The sequence below is a fragment of the Phascolarctos cinereus genome, unplaced genomic scaffold (genome assembly GCF_003287225.1).
Source record: "Phascolarctos cinereus isolate Bilbo 61053 unplaced genomic scaffold, phaCin_HiC Scaffold_7;HRSCAF=346, whole genome shotgun sequence".
Taxonomy (NCBI): Eukaryota; Metazoa; Chordata; class Mammalia; order Diprotodontia; family Phascolarctidae; genus Phascolarctos; species Phascolarctos cinereus.
The window spans coordinates 170341504-170364495 of NW_027556180.1; the positions used below are offsets into that span (position 1 = coordinate 170341504).

Sequence of the window (22992 nt, forward strand, 5' to 3'; positions counted from 1 at the left end):
GAAGTCTTTCCCAGTGGGTTTATAATTATGGGCTGTCTACTTCCTTAAAATGTAAAAAAATTCTTAAATTCCTGAAATATCTCTATTTTTCCTTTAATATGTATTATGTTAGTCTACTTTATAAAAACTAAGGCTTGACCAGATGGTAAGTACTTCGTTCAGTTCAATTTTGACACAGGCAGGCTGAGAACAGTTTCCTCAGATGCTTTTTTTTGTCTGTTACTTTCAAGTTAGTAGTGGGATGTGAGATGAAGTAGATATTACCATGCTTTATTTTTCATTTTGTAACAGAAGATATCAGTAGAATTAATATTCTCAAAAGGGAATTTATTAGATTATAGAAGGATTAAAAAGAAGAGAGTTGAAGTACTGGTCCAGGTACAGTCCTGATTACAGAAGCATATACTTCTGTTGATGACCTTAATTTCCAAGGGAAAACTCCTGAGAATATAAAGTATATCTCCATTAAGAATTCCTTTCATTTCTTTACATAGGTGATGTAGACAGATATTTTTGAGGAATATAGCTTCTGAGGGTTTTTTTGATGTAAAGCTATTGATTGCTTATCCCTAGAGTCATCAATTGTATACTACTACACCCTAGCATTTTCTATTCAGTTCATGTTAGAAATGCCAGTGTATGCAAAGACAAGTTTTGAACACAGGTTCTCCCTATCATAAAACATGATACCATCACCCTGTTTGCACTCCCATGCCTAATTATAACGTGGTTCTGAAGGAAAGCCTCCCAGAATGCCTAGTTGTTCTTCATTTGACCATTTGATTTATTAATGCTGATTAATATCTGAACAGTTGATCAAGAGGTAAAAGTCTCTTTCACTTTTTAAGTGAATTTAAGTGATTAAAATCAGTAGTTTTTAACAAAATTAAAGCTTTTTTCAGAACCTGAATCTTTATCCTTTTTAATGTTAATTATCAACTCCTTAACCATATTCAGTTGATTTTACTGACACAAATTTACAATATTTCATTTTAATCTCTAGTAACCTAAATGCATGATTCCAACTAGCATGGAGGTTTTTAACCTTTCTGTGTGTCCTTGACACCTTTGGTAGTCTGGCAAAGCCTCTCATCTTACAATAATATTTTAAATAATTAAGGAAATGCTTCATTTAGAAGTTAGTGAAAATAAAGATGTAATTTTTCCCATCCAAATTCATGAAACTGAGGTTAAAAATCCCTGATTTTGAGAAAGAAAAAATGAAGATCTCTTCACTTAAGCCTATGATGACCTTTCCTGACAGCATACAAATGATATTGTCAATGCTCAGAGTACTGTTCTTATTTTCTTCCTGAATTGTAATTTCCTTCTCTTTTAAACTGCATCTCAGCCTGCTTCAGAACATATATCTTAATGTTTAAGCATTATAATTCTAAAAGCTACTTGTTCTATAAATGAGATTTCATATAAATTTAAAGCATCTGTTTTCAATGTAAGTCAGAAAATTATAGTTAAAGTTCTAGGCTTTTTTTTTTTTACTTCAGGCCTTCCCAGCCCAATCCCTAATATAACCTTTTCCATTCTAAAAATAGCCCATCATCCTGTTGATTATTGTGACAAAGTCTAACTATTTTTAGGGTCTTAATGTCTCTAAAGTGAGACCATTAGGCCAGGCCTTATAGAGTTATAAGTACCCTGGTTTTAGTCTTCTGCTGACAGGGACCTGAGATGGGAAGCCTGATTGAAGTAGCATCCTGAAAATGGATGGTAGGAAGAGAAAATAGAAGCTGGACTGGGTGTAGAGAGGCACTCAGAAAGTAGCAAAGGAAATAAGAAAGTAAATGAAGGATCAGAGGATGTTAGAATTGACTGAAGAAGAGGATTAATGGAATGGGGAATAAGAGCTACAGGCTTAAAATATATGGTCATAGGTTTAACTTGGGTAATTATCAAGATAATATTTTAGAAAGAGAAAAGCTGAAATTAAGATATAAATGTAACAGTTTTCCTTAGCAGGTGCTGCACAGATTCTCTAGATAGTGTTTTATTTTTAAAGAAGATAAACAAATGCTGGCAAGATCATTGCAGACAAATGGTAAGGTCATTGTATTTTTCTGGTATTGATCATGTATTGTCTGCTTTCACATTCTACTTCAGTTATTAGCTTGTTGGAATAGAACTACTTGGATTTCAGCTTCTGTTTATTCAACTCTTCTTTGGTCCCATTCCAGTTCCTAGTAGAGGTGGAATGGGACAAAAAAAGAAAACAAAGGAGATTTGAGTAATTGGGGTGGAATTATATCACCCTCTCCTTTCACCTAGTCAAGAAGAAAGACTTTTAAATAATCACAGTTACTTCAAACAGTTACTTCCCCCAATGTACAGAACAGGTTAGCCAGACTTAATAGCTTTGCGTAGTCCAAGATATGATGATCTTGAATCTCAGCATGGATATGCACTGAGAAGTTGAGCATGATATGTAAAACTGTCATTCTGACTTGTTTTTTTCTTGTTCCTGAATGAGGTCTTTAAATTAAAATTTAAATTAAAAAATGAAACAACATTATTAAGTGTTATAAATCCCCACATTGTTATACTGTACATTCAATTGTTAGGTACAAAATTTTTATTCCAAGGGGCAGCTAGGTGGCGCAGTGGATAGAGCACCAGCCCTGAAGTCAGGAAGACGTGAGTTCAAATGCAGCCTCAGATCAAACAGTTGACACTAGCTGTGTGACCATGGGCAAGTCACTTAACCCCAATTGCTGCCCCCCCAAAAAAAAATTTATTCCAAAGCCAAACAAAATTTTTTCTCTTGTATACACTTCAGGGTTACTTATTCTATTGCTTCCCTCAATTAGCTAGTAAAATAGAGATTGTAATTTAAAACCAGGTACCTGTTAACTTTTAAAAGAGCTCTGTATGAGGAATCTGGTTACAAATGGGATAGGCTTAATTGTGTAAGAAAGACGAAATTAGCAACTTTAACTATATATAAGTAATTTTAAAAACCAATTTGGACTTAAAAATGATTTTTTGGTATTTATTTATAAGAAGAACAGTAGCTTATTAATAAGAAGAACAGTATTTAGAGGCACTCTGATATACTCTCATCATCCTTGTGTTAACTGTTTGAACTATCATTCTTTAATAGTGCTGGGCTGTTGTTAACTTGGTTTCCAAATCAATTAAGTTGGGAGTCAGATTGAGGTAATAGCCTGATTATCTTGGCATTACAATGGCCTTTTTGCTCTCGAAAGTATACATATATCCAGTTCAGTTCTGGGTATCACATACAAATATCAGGTCATCATTGCTGCTCTGTACACATATATTTTGTGGTTGGTATTCACATATTTTTAGAGTGGTAGGGAGAAAAAGAAAGCCTTGTCTTCCTAAATAGTATTGTCTTTTTGGTTTTGTTAGCGCTAAGTTTTGATTGAGGTGACTTGGTGGTATGTATACATATACATATATATATACTCCTATAATAGTTAAAATCATGCTGTCTATAAATTTCATACTATTCATTACAGTGTGTTAACTGTTGAAAAAGACTACACCTCAAATATGTATATGAGCATATTAGAAGAGGGGAAGGAAAACAAACTTATAGCCTTTTCCCTGTATAAGATTTACCATATCTGTCAGAAAATGGCCAGATTAAAAAGATTTCATTTATACTAATTACTTAGTGACCATGTATTAGGACTATGTTAAATAAAATGATAAAAATTCAAAATGAGAGCTTTCTTAACCTTAATCTCTTAATTTCTTAATCTTAAGAAAGAGGGTTAATATGTTCTTAGTAATAAAATTAAATGCATTATATTTATTAGAGAAATAAAAATTGGTATATGTTTTTAATTTATAGATCATGATTAGAAGTATTTTCTTGTTTTTGGATCGCACTTATGTACTTCAGAATTCAATGCTTCCTTCTATATGGTAGGTATCTTTTTAAATTTCTGTGGTGTAAGTAAATCTACTAAAAGTACAAAAACTTGTTAAAATTTTGTTTTCCCAGGTAGTTATTTTTGGTAATTTGTATATCTAGTTATTAGATTGTATCTTGATACAAAAACAAAGTATTTTTGACCCTAAAGTATGAGGCAGCATAGCATAGTAAGTAGAGGACTGGCCTTGGAGTCAGGAAGACCTGGGTTCAAGTCCTGCCTCTGGCACGTAAGTAATAATTGTGTGACTGTGGGCAAGTCATTTAATGTTTCATTGCCCAAGGCAACACTCTGGTGCAGATGAGTTGCCTATCTGCATTGGTGGAGGAATTTTCCACACCAGGAGTGTGCTCTACCATTGAAATCACAGGTCCAGACTAAAGGTATAAATAACTTTTCTTAAAATTCATATTTAATTTTAAAAACATTTTTCAAAATTTTAAAATGTATCCATTATCTATCTTCTCTGGAAACATGTATATCCTCTTCCAGGAACCAGAGGTCCAGAACAGGATTGGATTTACCTCAACAGGCTTTGGGGAGAAATCCTTTATGCCAGTGACCACTTCTACTTACCCAGATCTACCCCATGGTGTGTAGACATTGAGTAGCATGTGCCTCTGGCCTCCTTGAATAGAATGCAGGTAGGAATGGCCAGAGCACAGTGAGTAGTCCAGGGGTGCAGTAAACACATCATCAACACTACAGTAACACCTTTTGTGGCAGAATATGTGGGCCTGTTGTTGATTTCCTGTGAGATATTGGGGAAGGAGACTAGGCACATCGTGTTTTCGAAGAAATGGAAATGCTTCATATTCAAAAGTGTAGAGAAAAAAATTAGGCTGATGTATAAAAAGACAAAACTGTGAGAAAATATTAACCTGTCAATTAGTCACTAAAAATATTACAAATATGTGTGTATATTAAAATGACCATACAACTGAAAGTTTCAGCTTAAAAAATAAAGTAGAATACTGAAATCTTAATCTGTTAGCAGTCTCACATCATAAGCTGAAAATAATTTTTGTAAGTCACAAAAGAAAAATACTAAAGGATGTAAAAAAATTACTTTAATTACTTTTTTTCAGAGATTAACATTCATACAGTTAAGATGATGCTGTAAATACTATGTGTAACTTGAAATCAGATAAAGAATGTCCCTTTTAATAAGAGTATCTGTATTTCATCATAAAGTTGGAACGAAATATCCTTGATACCCTTGTAGATGCAGACTATGTTTAACATATGATAAAAGAGTTTCCAAGATTTATTTCAGGTTATACTTTTAAATATGGGGAAAAAATGAACCTTGAGATATAAACTAGAAACAAAAAAAAACGAGTCATAGTTAGAGGAATGTGAAAAACTTTGATGATACAAGTAGCAATGATAGCTCATTCATATAACAATTTAAAGTTAACGTATTTATACAGCCTCCTTTTGAGGTAGGTTCTATTGCATAATATTATCCCTATTTTACAGTTGAGGAAATAAGCTCAGAGAAGTTAAATGACTTGCCAGCGGTCACACATTTATTAAATGTCTGAGCCAGGACTAAAACCTATGTCTTCTGTCTCCCAGTGTGGTGTTCTTTCTGTTATGAAGCTAGGATACTCTTTTAAAAATACACACACACACACACACACACACACACGAGACTTTGAGGCTAGAGTAGTAAGACAGATATAAACCAAATTATATAATTGTTATTAATAAAGGAGGACCATGTTTAAGGGTAGGAAACTTAATCAGTGCAAGTACTGTAGTGGATAGAGCACTGGCCCTGGATTCAGGAGGACCTGAGTTCAAATCCGGCCTCAGACACATAACACTTACTAGCAGTGTGAGCCTGGGCAAGTCACTTAACCCCCATTGCCCAAAAAAAGAAAGAAAAAACAGTATATAGTTTGCTTGAATTCTTTCCATCTTAGGAAAAGTACTTTGCAAATTGGCTGTAAATTGGTCTACGTGGTCAAATCATGATGACTTACCCATTATAACAGACCTATTCTGAAAGGATAAAGCTCTAAATGAAAATGTTTAGTTGAAGATATTATATACCCAAAGCAACCATAACTGTGTCTTATTGATAAAAGCTTTAAGTGTTTACTATATGTCAGGTGCTGTGGTAGGTCCTAGAGACACAGATACAAAAATGAGATTATCCTTCTCAAGAATCTTACATTCATTTGGGAGGGGGGCAGGGTACAACATGTTAGTGGATAAACACAGATTTTATCCAAAATAAATGCAGACCAGTGGATGGCACTAATAACCAGGAGAATCAGGAAAGGCTTCTTGAAGGGAGCCAGTGATTCTAAAGTGAGGAGGGAGAATGTTCCTGATATGACAAACAGCCTGCAGAGAGGCTATGGGAGTGGGAGTTGGGGGGGGGGGGACCCATGGCAAATGAAATGTTGTATATGGAGAACAGCAATGGGCTCCTCTGGAACCTAGAACCTGTATTCCAGGCCAGAACATAAATTCATGGGGGGAAATAATATATAATTGGCCTGAAAAGATAGGCTAGAGCCAAACTGTGAAGGACTCTGCCAATTAGAGAGTTGCGTTTTATTTTAAGATCAACAGGAAACTCCTTGAGTAGGGTAGTAACATGGTCAGACCTGCACATTAGGAATATCAGCCATGATGGTAGCCGTGAGGAGGCGGCATTGGGGAGGGGAGAGACTGAATGAAGGGAGCCTCTTGTAATAAGAACCTGACCTAGAGTGGAGGTTTTTATACTAGTGAACAAACAGTATGAATAGCAAAGAATGAGAGTATTCTTTTCCTTTCCAGTCTCTAGTCTAAATCCCACAGTTACACTTTTTAAGGGTAAATAGGAAATCAGTCTTATTCTAGCAAATTTGCCATAAATTGTTCCCTAAATCCCTATTTCTATAGTTAGTTTTATACTCCAATGAAAAAGTATGGAATTCCAGGCTTTTGCCGTAGTTTTCAGCATTCTCATGTATTTCTGAATACCAGCTTAGTTTACTTCATACTTTATTAACTTTTTATAGTTTATATGTAAAGCAAGGGTTCTTAAAATTTTTTGTGTCATGGACCCCTTTCACAATCTTGACAACCTCTGGACCCCTTCTCAGAATAATGTTTTTAAATAATTGGGAAAAATTCTGAGTTTCAGTAAAAGTTAAGTGAAAAATGAAAATGTAATATTTCTTCTATCCAAATTTCTGGTCCCCTTGAAATCTCTTCATCTCTTCATAGACTTTAAGGTTACTATAAAGATTTACACTATAACCCTCTATATGCTGGCCTGCATGGATCTATTAGGCCACCTAACATATTAACACTGTCCAGAAACTTGGCTCATAGGACCCTCTTGACTTTGTTTTACAGTGTATACATATATTTTTATATATATGTTTACATAAATGTATGTATATTTAAAATACATCCCCACAGGATGTAAGCCTTGGAATGCGAAAAATTCTAGATTTCTCTCATTAGTAATGTTACTGTGTTATGTGTTTATAAAGTAACTTTATTTGTCCATTATGAAATTCCACTGCTGCCACCAAGTATGAATACACATTTACCTCAGATGGGAAACATTATTTCTATCCTGTGGTAGCTGACCAGGGCCTATAAAATTAATTGAACAGATCTGGGCCTAAGGGTATCAGCATTCCAACAGTCCTTTGCTCTCCTGCAGCACACTTCAGATATTTTGCTCAGTCTCTGGCCTGATGCCCTGCCAAACCGTAGTTCCTAGACCTGTCCCCTAAATTTTCTTCCATCTCTTGTATACTTCTCATTCTAGCACCTGGGTATTTTGAGTTTCAAGCAACTGGATCCAAGTGGAATTGAATAAATTTAAAAATTGGAGAGAGAATATGAGAAAATCAGAGTACTAACAAATTATTTTAGCCAGTGCAAAATTAGATTGCTCTCCAGTTTGCCAAGTCTACCTCATTTTCCTGAGCAATCTCATGTGGCCTGTTCCAATACCTTATGGCATCAGTATTCCCTATTAAAGACAACCCCCCCACATCCCCTGAAGTCTTCCACTATGTTCTTCAGCAATTTCAACAATTACGTATTTGTTATGTGCAGAATACTCTTGTGCTACAAAATTTAAATAGGATTTCATCCTTGCCCTCATAAAGCCTACCTCATGGGTGAGGTGACACATATAAACAGTTGTTCTTTTTGCATTATAGTTATACAAGAAAAGTGTAAAAAAAAAGTTTGTGTGATGTGACTGGGGAGAGTTGAGGTCTCATGGAAGAGATCACATTTGAGCTATACTTAAAAGAATGGGTAATATTTCAAAAGGCAGAGATGGAAAGATTTCATAGGGAAACTAGAGTGGCATTCTGAACTAGAACCTACCAACTTATTGGGCTGCATGAGTGTCCCCTTGTTAGAATGGCTCTTTTCTCCAGCTTCCATTTCCCTGGAGTGCATAATCAAGGATTTGTCTTCTTCATCCCTGCCCATTGCCTTTCTCCATACAAAGCCAGTGAGAAAGCTGCCTCAACATTGTGCAAGTCTGATCCTGTGCCCATAAGCTTATGTTAAGAGGTAATGAAAGTTGTATTTACTTCACTTTACCATCAAAAAATCAGAACTTACCCATAGATTAAATAGAACCTCATTTCTTTGAACCATCATGTAGAACAGGTTGTCAAATTGCAAATTGTAGAGAAGCAGTGAGGAGTAATGGATAGTAGACTGAACTTGGAGTCAAGTACTTGGGTTCAAGTCTCACCTCTGATAACACACTGTCTGTGTGATCCTGAGTAAGTCCCTTAACCTCGAAGTGCCCCAGGAAGCTCTTTCTAAGCCTGTATGTGGTAGAAGAGGTACCAATATGCATCAGTAGAGGAGGTTTCCTCATTAGGGCCTTCCTATACCAATGACTTCACAGGTCCAATTCAGAACACACACGCAAAGTAAGAATTGGCACACTAGTGAAATTGGAGCATGTTGGTCATTTTAATCCTACTTGAACTCCACAGAGCTTAATTTAATAGACTTTTAATATGTGCTTCCTTATGTTAACTTTTATAATTAAGTTTAAAAAAACATAGTGAAGGGAAAAATGATTATCCTAAAGTAGTAAATTAAAATGAATTGGTAGCATCAACAATAAAGGGGACAGTTCAGTGAATTTGTGATTGGATTTAAAAAGATGTATCTAGCACTAGCCACCCAATTTAAATCTGGCTGGATTCAGTATTATCCTTTAACAGAATGTAAAGAGTCAGAGTACCTTAGTTTGAATCCTGCCTCTGCTACTTATTTTTCGTATGTGATCTCAAGTAAATCACTTCACCTTTCTGGGCTGGTACTTTTAGATTGCTATATTGTACATTTTCTAACAATCATTTGTAAAAATTGTTATTTTCTGGGAACACTTTAGAGTCACATGTCTTCACTAAAGGAACAAGAGAGTCTCAAGGTAAACAAGTTAGCTTTGGAAAAAATGTCTGGGTGTTTGAAAAATCCCTGTAATTATTTTATTATTTGTCAAAATTAAGATTTCAAAGACATAGAGGATTTTAATGGGAATAAGAAAAACTAAAACTGTCAGTATTTTTTTTAATTTTTTTAAATTTCAAATGATTACATCAGTTTTGAATTATTTGCAAATGAGCGACTTACATATATTCCTAAGAACATTGTCTTAAAAATAGTAAGATACTGCACATAGAACCAATATGTCCTATTAATAATCTTGAGGAAACAAACTTTTGTTTATTATCTTTCTTCCTCAAGACTTATTTTTAAGGTCAAAGGAATTGATTTTTATACACAGTAACACTTCAGTTTTCTAGCCTTATAGGGGAATGAAGTATCCAGAATACTGGGTACAGTAATTTTATTTTTTAGTTATCTGTAGCTTACCATAATCGTATAAGCACTGCATCTTTTTTGTCTTAATCATTTATTATGAAAATGTTTATAAAATGTTCTCTTCTTTGTTAAGCAGTACACTAAATATGATTTAATTTTCCTTGATTAATTTGAGGTATCCGTGGCTATGTTGTTTTCAGCCAGTGGTTTTTCATTCTCCTCCTTGATTAGGTCAGCTGGCATTGCTCACTACTCTCAGGAGGCATGATTTTTACATGTCTTTCCACAAGTACCCCCATCCCCATCCCTGCCACCTTCCATTACTTCTGATCTAGAGTAGCCCTAAAGAACCATAGGTTGCCATGGTCAACCAGATGGCTAGTTTTTTTTTACCAATAACTTAAATTGTACACATGGAACTTGAGCAGTCAGCTTTGTTTAGCCTAAGGAGAGTGCATGGGCTTTTAATGGTGGCTTTTAAAATGTGAAACAGTTATTCCCTTGAAACTTCTATCCACCTCAGATTGATTCTTCCCTTATAATAAACCAAAACTAATAGATCCCATGAACTCAATCACGTTTTACATATGGAGACTCCACCTCTGTTCTGAGAAGAGAAAGCAGAGTTTCATTATTCAGGTTCAGTATTGGTATGACAGTTCTTTTCCTTAATGCTCAGCCACATCCACATCTTTTCCAGTTTGTGGCTGTCTTCTAGATGGTTGAGTTTGCCAGAAGTTGGCTAGGTAAATGATAAATGAGGCATTTCTCTATGTGACTGGGTGGGGGTTTGTGGGGGAGCAAGCTGACTTGTATTATCAAATGAAAAAAATAAGAAACCATGGATATAATAGTCACATTTTTGAACATCAGTTTAAATTACTTTAACATCATTCTGCAAGTATTGCCTACCAGAAACCAAGAAACTTTTAATGTGCCTGATTTTGCTTTTTTGAAGTATAAAGTAAAATGCAAAGTGTAAGTTTAGGCTTTTAAAAGATGAGTTTTCAGTGAAATAGGACAGATTAAAACAATCTCTACCAAAAGGTAGAAAAGAAATTTGCAACTCTTACACTTATGAGTCATAAATTTTAAACAAATTTTCAGTATAGTTGTTAACAATTATTTGTTATTCTGTAGTGTTTTAAAATAATGCAAACTTTCTTGCTGTGCATGAGAAAGTATTTGTGTGGCTCAGAAACTCTTTTTGGCATTGTGTGATCATCTTGCTTATGGAAGGCATTTTTTTTGCCTTCAAGAGTATCAAAACGAGGCTCAGAAAGTGTGAACAACTGTTTATGGGAATGTTATTTCACTACATTTAAACTGTGATGAAATCATTAAAGAGAAATCCTTAGCAAGGTCATTTACAATTTAGCATTTCTAATTCTCATGAAAATATTCTGTTCAACTGAAGAAAAAGTATAGGATGATATTTTTAAAGATAATATATTTGTCATTATAGGAATGTACAAGTGTTTATTAAAATATTTTAGCATATAGCTATCCCAGAAGGTAAATATTCAGATATTAGCCAGGTTTCTTATATTGAGAAATTAAATGAAAGTAAATTGTTCTGAAGTAATACGTGCTCTCATAGTGATAGGAGTTACAGCTAGAAGGGCCCTTAGCGATCATGTAGTCTAGTCTCATTTTATACATGAGGAAGCTGCGGCTCAGGCATATAGTAAATGACATTTCCAAAGTCACATAGGTAGCAGATGGAAGTGCCGGGATTCAAACAGTAGTCTTCTGATTCCAAATCCTTCATTTATCTTGTTAGGATGATGATGGTGGTGATGGTGTTAGTGATTGGTGATGATGGTTGGTGATGGTGGTCAGATGCAGTGAATAACATTTGAACTGGCTTCACACACGAACAAAATAGCATGAGTGTGTTGTGTGTGTGTGTGTGTGTGTGTGTGTGTGTGTGTGTGTTTGTAGACCCGGTAACAAACTGTGTGTCTGTTTTCCAAGGGCCAGACTAGCTGTGTATGCAAAGGTTTATCACCAGAAGGTTGGCTACCAGGTGGTGATTTTTTTTTTTTGGCCATAGCAATCCATTAAATGGACAAAACACAGTACTGCCCTCAGTTCTGTGCAGTGCCCTTTCATTTCTATAGTGGCAGAAAGTGGGGCAGAGAGCACTAAAATTCACACAGTCTAAGAGCATCTACAGACATTCAGTGTTGGTACTCTTAATGTGTGATCTTTGTGCAACAATCAAATTGTCACACTGTTGAAGGAACTGAACCAGATTCTTATTGGCATTTACTATGAATGAAACCAGAAGAATTAAAGATGTTACAGCTAAATGGAAGGACAGATCAGAAGTTCTCTTCCAGGATATAAATAAAGGAATTAGTCTCATCATGCACCCAAAAAACAAATACCTTCTGCCTGTGTCTCAATATTTTATTTAAGAAGAAGGTTGGAAGGCACTGAATGGCAAGTACTTGAATGACATAATGAAAACCATTTCACAGAAATGCAGTGGCTGTGAACGTAGTCACTTCAGAACCAGTATTGTTCATCAAGTCAAAATAAATATCACCTTAGAAGAAAAGGATTTAAGATAAGAAGAAAACATTTCATATGATTATAGAAACTCTAATTTTTTATGTAAACCATCAACTCAAGATAATGGGAGTCTTTCACCATTTTTGCAGGGTGGGTGGGTAATTTAGTCAGGAAATAGTCACCACAATTCCAGGGTTGCAAAGAGCCCAGAAATTAACCTCAGTCAACAAACGCTGTGTTTTTGACAAGTGGAAAAATGTGGCAGCCAAAGATATTGCCTGTTTGTTAGCTATTACAGGATCATTTGCCTAATATTAAAATGGAAGATGATGAAAGGCAAGAAGTAGTATCACTTCAGCAGAGTAGAAAAGGTTTTGAAGAGCTTGGCGTTAGCTCTGGCTATCCCAGATTATTCCTAGGGCATTTATAGGTAAAATCAGGAAGTTTAACAAACATGATAGTAATTTATTCTTAAAAATATATATATATATATATATGTAGTGATCTAATCAGCCACAATTTGGATTAAACTCTCATTATTTAGTGAACAAGAAAGTGGGAGTGCCAAGGAAGAAGTGTTAGACCTGACCAGATACATAAAAGAGAGATCTTTAGAGGTGATACAAGTCACCTTTGGGTGATTTCTCAAGAAACTGGGACTGATTTTTCAAGAAAACTTAAAAAGAATCACAGAAACTGCATTTAGAGGGAATATGTGAGAAAACATACTGAGCTTCCTTACCTTGGGAAATCTTTGTGTGATTAGGCTAGGTTATCTTTTATGAAAACATAAGAGAGGATCAGGCAGAATTAAATGTGAAACTAATTGAATATGTATTAACCCAAGATGTTTGCTAGTGTCATGGAAGATATCCTTTGAGGCTCCCTGTTGATAGCAAGATTCTCCACATTTGTTCATATGACGTACAAAGTGCAGCAAGCCCTGGAATATAAATTCTCCTTTGGATGATTTAATTCAATAAACAGTATCTGCTTTGTGCAAGGTTCTGCTTGCTACCACAGTAAGGAAAAGAAATAAGGTGGTTGTCATGGTGGACAAAATTTATTAAAAACATTGCCAATACTGTGACATGTTGCTGATTCAAGCATCCTGTTAAATTAGTTCATCTTGACCAAGCAATACAAATGGACAATTAGCTAATACTAGAATTTTTAAAGAGGAAACTGGACTGGATTAGACTTGAGAAACTATACTGCTTTCAGTAATCCAAAATTGCAAAATGCCTCAGAAGGCTAAATTTTAAAAACTAGTGTTCTCCCAGATTCTGTATGGCCAATGGAACACTATCTGCATGGAAGAATCGAAATTATAATTAATACAAAGGGCAGTGGAAATAGATGGTAGGCAAAGATAATTGGATTTACAACTTAAGAAAGACCTGAGAGATCATCTAGCCCAACTCCTTCTTCTTGAAGATGAGGAAACAGGTGTTAAGTGATTTGCCCAAGATCACACAGGTAGTAAGGAGTAGAGCTGGAATTTAAATAGGGTTTTCTGACTCCCAAATCCAGTGGCACAGACCACTGCACCACATTGCCACTTCTAGGCTTCAGCATGTTATCAATAAATTGCATGTGATAAATAATATAAAAGACATACAGATGGATAGTTTGGTATTTTGATGCCTTTGGGCCATTAAAAAGAATGAGAAAAGAGGCCTCCAACATGTTGAGTAGGTCTTCTGTGGAAGATTTATGGAAAGACATGGATAAGAATCACAGGATGAGAAGGCATTGGAAGGGTTGCAATCTGCATTGGTGGAGGGAGTACCCACACTGATGAAATCATGGATCCATCACAGTAAGTATACATATGTATAGATATTTTAGCAACGGGCTTTAAGCAGTTAAAGAATATTTTAACAAAACTGCATAAATTACTGGTATGTATCTGTTACATAAAGATGAAAGTCTTGACCAAGAGAGGCAGAAAGGAATTAAATTTAGAAGTTTGGTGGAAAAAAAGGAAATATGGGGAGCGGAGAAAGGTAGTAAAGCAAAGACAAAAGGTACTGGATTCTAAGGCCCATAAAATTCATAGCCAGTCACCCAGCAAAAGTACTTTGAAGCCCTGAATTTAGGTGAGCAGCATTTATGATCCAGGTTTACATTTCATATGGTAGAGTTAAATATTTGCACATGCTGTACCAAAAGTGGGGGGTTATGACCCTACTTTAGAAAATATGACTTGCCACGTTCCATTAAAGTGGTACAACCTTGTTTCTATTAAAGAAATAGTAAGTACTCAGGCTATGTACACAACATTGCGCTGGGTGCTTACAAAGGCAAAAATAAAACAATCCCTGCCTTTACATTCTAAGGGAATTGAGGAAGAGGGGAGGAAACATGTACACAGAAAATACATAATAAATTTGGAGGGAAGGGAATATACCAACAACCAGGAATCAGGAAAGGAGTTTTAAGAGGTAGCCTGTGAGTTGAGCCTGAGATGAGAGAGAGCATTCCAGGCATAGCAGACAGCCTGTCAGAGGCAGGAAATAGAATGTCGTGTATAAAGAATAGCAAGTAAAGTGGTTTGCAATATGTAGAGTGGGTGAAGGGGAATGACATGTAATCATCCTGAAAGAAATGTGTGCTATTTAAAGAAACTTTAGGTGTATTAAGTTGGTAAAGAATATTTCTGACATTCTGATACATTCAGAGAATTAATGATGTCTTTTTGCTGCTAATTCTATAATAGTAAAACTCATCATATTGACTGACCCCCAGATCTAACTTTGCTCTTCATTGTCTGTACAGGGACATGGGATTAGAACTATTTAGAAACCATGTTATTAGTGATAAGCTGGTTCAAAGTAAAACTATTGATGGAATTCTTCTGTTAATTGAACGAGAGAGAAATGGTGAAGCTGTAGACAGGAGCTTATTACGAAGTCTTTTGAGCATGCTCTCTGATCTTCAAGTAAGTATATAATCTTATGATCCTTTCGATGCAGCTGGTAAATCTGACATTCTAATTCATACATTAGAATGAAAAAAGACTTAAAAATAACTGCATAATTTTCGATAATGAGCTCAATTGATTTTTATTTCTTATTTAATGGAAAAAGTGGCATTGAGTAAAGGACCATTCTTGGAGTTGGGAAGACGTGTCTTCTGCTCCAGCCTCTGACATACCAACTCTGTGACCATTGGCAAATCATTTAACGTCTCAGTGGCCCAGGCAAAACCTTAAGACTGCAAGTTACTGATAAGTCCCCTTTTTGTACCAGGGGAGTGAATTTCTATTTCGGAAGTTCATTAAACCAATGAAATTCCAAGTCTAGAACTTAACCACCCCCCACCTCTTTTGGGGGGGGGGGGAAATGGGGGTAGAAAAAAATTTTTCCTTTACAATGTAATACAATAGATTTTTTTAGAATGCTTTTTAAAAAATATTTTAGTTTTGCTTATCTGAATACATCCAAATGCATACCACTTAAGAGACTTTATTGCATTTTTTGAAATGCCAGCTTTGGGAAGCTAGAGTGGCAGCATTGTAGTCTTCTTGATTTGCTTCTAATTCTGTTACTAGATATCACAGTATAGGATTTTCTTTCATCAAATAGCATCTTTGGAGAACAGAGTAGTTTAAAAGGATGCAATTAAAATTATCTTGAGGGTATTTGTAATACTTTGATTATCAATTTTGTTTTTCCTTTTAGTAAGCAGAACCAGCAACAGCATAAAAGTAGACTAGTCTTGGTTTTGGTTTCCTAACCTCCTCTTTCTCTTTCCCTTTTTCACCTTTCATAGCAGCTTTTACAGCCAGTTCTTTGAAGTTCTGGCTGTGCTCTCCCTTATTAAAAACTTCATTTTTAAATTCTGCATTTGATTACGCCACAAAAATGAGCATTTCCATATACACAGCAGAGCACAAAAGGAGGATTGGTTTTCCTTTCACACTGCTTGCTTCAAATTTTACATGTTACTTTCAGAATTGTCTTGCTTATCTGTTCTATTCTTTGCATTTTTTTTATGATTGTGTCATTCTTTGACATCACTATTTCAAACTCCCATTCTCTATTAGGTATTTCCTTCCCTAGTAAAAGCAGAGGGGGGGACACTTTTGTAACAAATAAGCTGGCAAACAAAACTCAGCCTATGGTGCCCAAGTCCAGAGATAGGTCTCCCTGTACCATCACTTCTCTGACAGGAGGTATGTAACATTGCCTCATTATGGCTCTCTGAAGGCATGCTTGGTCATGGCTTTTATTTAGTTCTCAAGGCTTTGAAAATTTTTATTTTCTTTATGACATTTGTTGTCCTTGTATAATTTGGTTTCCTACTTCTGCTCACTTCACTCTGTATCATTCCCTATTTCCCAGGATTCTTTGAAATCATCTCTTTTGTCATTTCTTAACATTATAGTGATGTTCCATTGAATTTGGTTAGCCATTCCCAGTTGATGGGCACCCCTTTAGATTACAGGTCTCTTCTTTTACTCCCTCCTTAAGGGTCAAGAGATTCGTTTTTCTTGTGACTATTCCTTCCCTAGGATTAGGCTCCCAATTAACCTTCTCCACCCCCACCCATTCTTTATTTCTCTATTGAATTTGATATATTTCTGTAACAAAATCTGTTTGTGTGTGCACGTGACATGAGGACGTGCATGTGTATTCAACCTGACTTTGTCCAATTCAAATAAGAGTGAAAATTTACTTGATTCATGGTCCCTGCACAACCTAGCTGCATCTTCTTCTCTTTAAACATTTAACAGGCCTCAGAACAGAACCAATCCATTTCTAGATGCTTTGATTTGCTTAATACCTCAATACCCTTCGAAGACATTAAGATTCTGAAGGGATACTTTTGTTAGATATTAACACTACATCATCACTTGCGCAAATAAATTTGCCTTTCTAGGTTTCTCTTGACGTTTACATTCAAAGTTCCTACTCAGTTCTGTTTTTTTCTTTAGAACTGTTGGAAAGTTCTCTTCCATTCATGTTTTATTTTTTTCCCTTGTAGGATCATGCCTACCTTTGAAGGAGTAAGTTAATTTTGGTGGTTAGCCTATATCTTCTTTTTGCCTCTTGGAATATAGTATTCTAGTATCTCTTCTTTCTATAGCTAAGTCTTGGGTGATCCTGACTGTAGGAACTTAAACTACTTTCTAGACCAGGCCTGCACAACTTGCGGCCTTTGAAGTATTTTTTCTTTACTTTGATATGGAAACTCTGGATTTTGGCTATAACACTACTGGGACTTGCTTTTCAAATTTCTTTCTGGAGGTGATAAATGATTTTTTCTCTCTCTGTCTTTACTTTCCCCCTTATTCCTTGAAACACAGTGTGCAGGCTTTTTTTTTTTATCATGGTTTTTCATAGAGTCTGGTTCTTAAATGAACTCTTCTTGACCTTTTTTACAGACCTCTTTTTGATACCAGATAACTTAAATTGTCTTTCCATTTTAAAAAATCTTTTTATTTTTGTTCTCATTTTCTTGTCTCATGTAGTCATTGATTTCTATTCGGCCTATTCTAATTTTCAGAGTCCATTATTTAGGTAAGGTTTACTACTTTCTCTTCTAAGCTCTTCTTCCAATTCTTTCCTCTAGAGCTTTTATTTCATTTTTTTTTCATTTCTCTTAGGTTTTCATATAGTCATTGTGGAAAATCGATTTTTTTCCCCTTTAGGTCTATGCTTGCTGTTGTTAAGAAGTTACTCTCTCTTCCTGGTTGAATTTTTGGCCATATCTAAGTCTACAACAATTTATTACCCAGTGGTCATTGGCTTCAGTTTACTCAAATCTCCAGCCTTAGTTCCTTAACGGTCTTTGTGCTAAGGCCAGGCTTTACAACCCTCCTGAAATAGTAGTTCATTTTGGATGGGTTGGTCAACCCTACTTTGTCTCAACTCTGGTAACTTGGGTTCTTGTGCTAAAACCTATCGTCTGGCAATTTTAGACGTTCATAGCACTAGATCTTCTAGGCTCTTGATTGTGTATCAGGACAGCTGCCAGATGGCATGGAGCCCTTGGGCCTGGGGTGTCATACTGCTGCTGATCTCAGTGTCTTCAAAATTCCACAGAGGTGGCATTCTGACCTAAGAGGAGCCCTTCAGTCTTGATGCCTGAGGGGCGAGACAGACAGACAGACGCGCTCACGCGCGCGCGCGCACACACCCCTCCCTTACATATGTTTAGCTAGCTTTGCTAGAGGTCCCAGGGACTTCCAGCTGACATATTGCTGTAGTTCTGGTTTGCAGGATTTTACCTCTTATTGGGTATCTTGAGCATCATTTCATCCGGTTTAGCTTTTTACTGGAATAGGGATGTGGAAGTGGGTAGCTTTCCTCCTTTCAGGTAGCCTTGTAAGAATAGAGCTGTTATTTGTCATACACAGATTAGCCACTTTAAAAGAATTGGTGTGTGATAATGTACACAGAACTATGCAAATAGTTGTCTGAACTGTACTGAACTATTCTTGGGTGATTAGGTGGAACCTGGGAAGACCTTATGTATAAGTAATTAAGCCACTGACTTTGAAATACAATTCATATTTGTGAAAGGCTGTTCAGTGCAAAACAGGAGTTCCTTGTAGAGTTAATGGATTGTGGGGGTGGGGACAGAAGTCCTATACATATATTTTTTAATTCTGCCTTGAGATGTTAAGGACAAGTATTATCAAAATCCCCTCTCTTCCACATTTTAACTCAGAGGAAGGGGCAGAATCCTAACTTAACACTCTGCAAAATAAGTATTGCTAATTTTATTGTAAAATTCAAAAGGTTTGCTTTTATGTGTAAATATCCATCTTGTAGACTTCTGAAACACTGCTAGTAGACATAAATAGGTTTAATTAAAAGTGCTAATTAATCAAAATTGGTAACAGGCTATATTACATGCTACATCAAAAAGAATTTAATAGATTCATTTTTCTCCTAAACCAGTCAACTGTTACTTTTCAGTGTGATTTACTTGATTACAATCTTTTTAAGCCAGATGCTAGAAGAAAATTACATCTGAGCTTCAGAAGCTTTCTCTAATTACCTGCTCTCCTAAATGTTAATGCAGGAATACACCACATATAAAGTCAATTAGCCAAATAGTTTTATAGTAATCTTAATACTCTTATCTTCTGCAGAGAAGAATTATTCCTTACTTAGCAGTGGAATATCTATCCTTTAGAAAATACAGTGTTGAAATTCAGCTGATAATTTTCATGTTTAGAAAAATATTGAACTATAGGCTAGGGAATTCTTGAGGAGAAAAGTAGCACTTCTTCCCATCTCTCTTCTAAAATATCACAAAATTTGTATTTGCTTTTACCTTTATCTTGATCCAAACACATTGTTAAGATCCTTAGCTAAGCTCATGCTTTTTATAATCTCAGATCTCTCTCTGTAAAGACTAGTTTTTAAGAATTTTATCGTCTAATTTTTGGCCACCCAGTAACAAATACCAAATTTTGTAGTATTGCTGATGAGGAACTGCCATTTGTGACATTGGTTCCACAAAAACACAACCTTATTTGAAACAATAATGTTAGATTGTAACATTCAGCCTAACATTCCTTGCTAAGAAATTTTGACATTTGGAAACCAACATTTACTCATATGCTGTAGCTGTCTCAGGAATCTGAGTTGGTCCAGCATGCCTCCAGGAGTTTAAGTAGCACCAAGAGATCCAATCTGGCAAATGTCTGGAAAGTTGTAGCTATTTCAGGTATATTTGAAGAATTGTTTCAAGGCCCAGCATGGCAGTGACACCTGCAGCTGGGAGAGGCAGGGGAGCAGTGGTACATAGAAGAGCATATGTATGGAAAAGTAGATGACTTTTTAGTTACAGTTAACATTTGACTTACTCTTGTTTTTCCCTGAATCTTGGTGGCAATTACATGTTAAAATTTCTTAATGTGACCTCAAATTTAAAACAGAAACAAAGACTTTTAATTTCGTGTCACTAAATAATAATATTCATTTCTTAGGTCTATAAAGATTCATTTGAGCAGAAATTTTTGGAAGAGACTAATTGTTTATATGCTGCAGAAGGCCAAAGACTCATGCAAGAAAGAGAGGTAAAAATGTTAAATATAATCATCAAATATATTTTTGTTTCATGTCAACACTTATACTTTTAATTTTAACATATGTACATTTGCCAACACACACTTTGGAAACTTTTCTTACAGCCATGATCTAGCCCCAAATAGGATTTTGGTCTTTAGCTAAAAATAAAAATATCCTAAGAGATTTAATAATCCCTACCATTAATATAAACTGTATGTTTCTATATTAATTGAAAATTTTTATATTATTCCCCAAAACAGAAATTCAGTAAGATAACAGAAAATAGAAATAACACAAAAATATTTTTTAAATGCCTTTGGCAGCTAGTTGGATGGAGCACTGGACCTGGAGACAGGAAGACCTGACTTTATATGTGGCCTCAGACACTTACTAGCTATATACCCTTGGCAGGTCCCTTAATCCTGTTTGCCTCAGTTTCCTCATCTGTAAAATGAGCTGGAGAAGAAAATGGCAAACCACTCAAATGTCTTTTCCAAGAAGACCCCGAATGGGGTTATGAAGAGTTGGACACGACTGAAATGACTCAAGAACAGTACAAAATGTTGAATGTTAAGGTGAAATAGATCATGGAGAAAAGAGTCATAGGATCATAGATCTAGAGCTGGAAGAGACCTCCAAGGCTGTAACCCCCTCTTTTTAGACAAGGCCTTAGATGCGACTTGCCCGACACATGACATATAGTAAATAGGAGAGGGAGGATTTGAAACCAGGTCCTGACTGACTCCAGAGCCAGTGCCCTTTCCACTATTCTTCCACTATATGAATTGAAATTCAAAAACAAGTAAAACACAAGCTAAAAATTAACAGTTGTCCAAAAAAATTCTTAGAATCAGAATATTTGTGTTGGAAAGGTCATTACAGGTTATCTAATTCAACACCTCCCTTTTTATAGATGATGAAAGGGGCCAAGGAAATGAAGTGAATTACTCGGGGTTGTCTTGCTAATTAGTGGGAGAGCTGGCCCTGGGAACTTGGTCTTCTGGATTCTGACCAGGCTATTACTTTTTCAGACTCTGCTAGTGCTCTGACAATGGTTTCTTTGCATGTGACTTGGTTAAGCAAGTCCTTTGAACTCGTCTCCAAAATGTCCTTCATGTAGTTGCCACGGACCCTGGCTATGTGGTTTTCTCCTCATTTGGCCAAGGACGTTCCAAAACTGAACTTTGCCATCTCTTTAGCTGCCGAGGAACAAAGTTATTGTCCTTAAAGAGTGACACTCGAGCTGGTTTCCCTGTGAGAAACTTTGAAGTAGAGAAGAGAAACCTCATACTACTTTACAGAGCCTGTTTTTTAATCAACTCTGCATCAAAGCAGATGTTGAATGGATGGAAGCATAACATTAAGGTCTTATATTTTCTAATTCAGTAAATTGTTCACTGGCACATAAACAAGTGAGTTTCTTTGTCCAGACAAGGGAAGCCCGTGGATCCTCACTAAAAAAGAATATACATCATTGTGCCAAATAAACTCAGCTCTCAATGTCCAGTCCATTACCTGATCCACTTCAGCCATTGGTTGCCCAAGGACAGTGCAACAAAACAAAACCGTGCTGTTTCATGGCACCATAATGGAAACAATATGCAGCGATATTTCCTCAAAATGAATTTTAGTGATTAAGCCAAGAACAAAGAGGGAGACAGTGCTAGCAGTAAAAATAGTGTTGAGGGGGAGAAGGGGAAGAGGTTGGAAGGGGTATATGTGAAAGGAAGAGAAAATACCTCATTAATTGAAAAATAAAAGTGAAAAAAAGTGTTGGATTTGGAGTTAAAGAACCCGAGTCCAAATCATGACTTACTACTTAGTACCGTATGTGACTTTGAGCAAGACATTCCACATCTCTGTACCTCATCTTCTTCATCTATAAAAGCAGTTGTATTATCCCTCTTACAACTCTAAAACTGCAATTCCAAAATCTTGGTATTTTGTTTCTAGCCTAATCTCTAAATTTAAAGTTTGAGGAAAATGATGATTTTTTTTAACTTCCCAGAAGAAAGTGATCATAGAAATCAATGGCGATTTTATTGTTATTTCTGTGACATCATTGATCTCTTGGCATTTTTTGTTGAAAGGTCCCAGAATACCTTAACCATGTAAACAAACGTTTAGAAGAAGAAGGAGACAGAGTAATAACATATTTAGATCACAGCACACAGTGAGTAATATTTACTTTCTCTAATTTTACCATAGTTAAAATTTTCTTCTTTTGGTATATTAACTCTGAGAAGTCCTGGTGGTGGTATTATAATCATGTAAGTCACATTGTTAACATTTATGAAGCATTCACAAGGCAAATCTCCACTAAGTGCTATGTCCTAATAAGGTGAAATTTGTTTTCAAGGAATCAGCAAGTTGGGTGGTAGTGGTCTGGAGGACTTTGCCATCATCACCTTTGAATTTATATACTCAGGATACTTGCTCTAATGGTAGGAGTTCCCCGTTTTCAAGGAAATTAATTCAGGCTGAGCTATTTAAAAGTACTAGACAAAAAGAGACCGAGTTGTTATTGATGAGACTCAATTGGAATTTACCAGATATTGAATATATGAGAATTTCATTAGGTGTACTTCAAATATTGAATCTTCAGTTCCATACTTACTCATATAATTCCTCCATTCCTTTTAGGAAAAAGAAAATGGTCTCCACATTTCACCTAGGTTGAGGGCACAGGGGTCTTT

At 35.8% G+C, this 22992-nt stretch overlaps 1 protein-coding gene across 3 annotated transcripts in view; it reads left to right on the forward strand.

Annotated features, from left to right (window-relative positions):
- The window catches only part of CUL4A (cullin 4A), a 65090-nt gene that overhangs the window by 15933 nt on the left and 26165 nt on the right, over positions 1-22992 (forward strand). For 2 of the 3 annotated variants that reach the window (XM_078147332.1, XM_020965149.2), the window contains exons 4-8: positions 1987-2056; positions 3836-3909; positions 15045-15207; positions 20215-20304; positions 22387-22469. In XM_078147332.1, coding sequence (XP_078003458.1) covers positions 1987-2056; positions 3836-3909; positions 15045-15207; positions 20215-20304; positions 22387-22469 — 480 coding nt within the window. Of the gene's footprint in view, positions 1-1986; positions 2057-3835; positions 3910-4409; positions 4814-15044; positions 15208-20214; positions 20305-22386; positions 22470-22992 lie in introns of those variants that run through there. The other variant, XM_078147334.1, reaches the window with a different exon arrangement.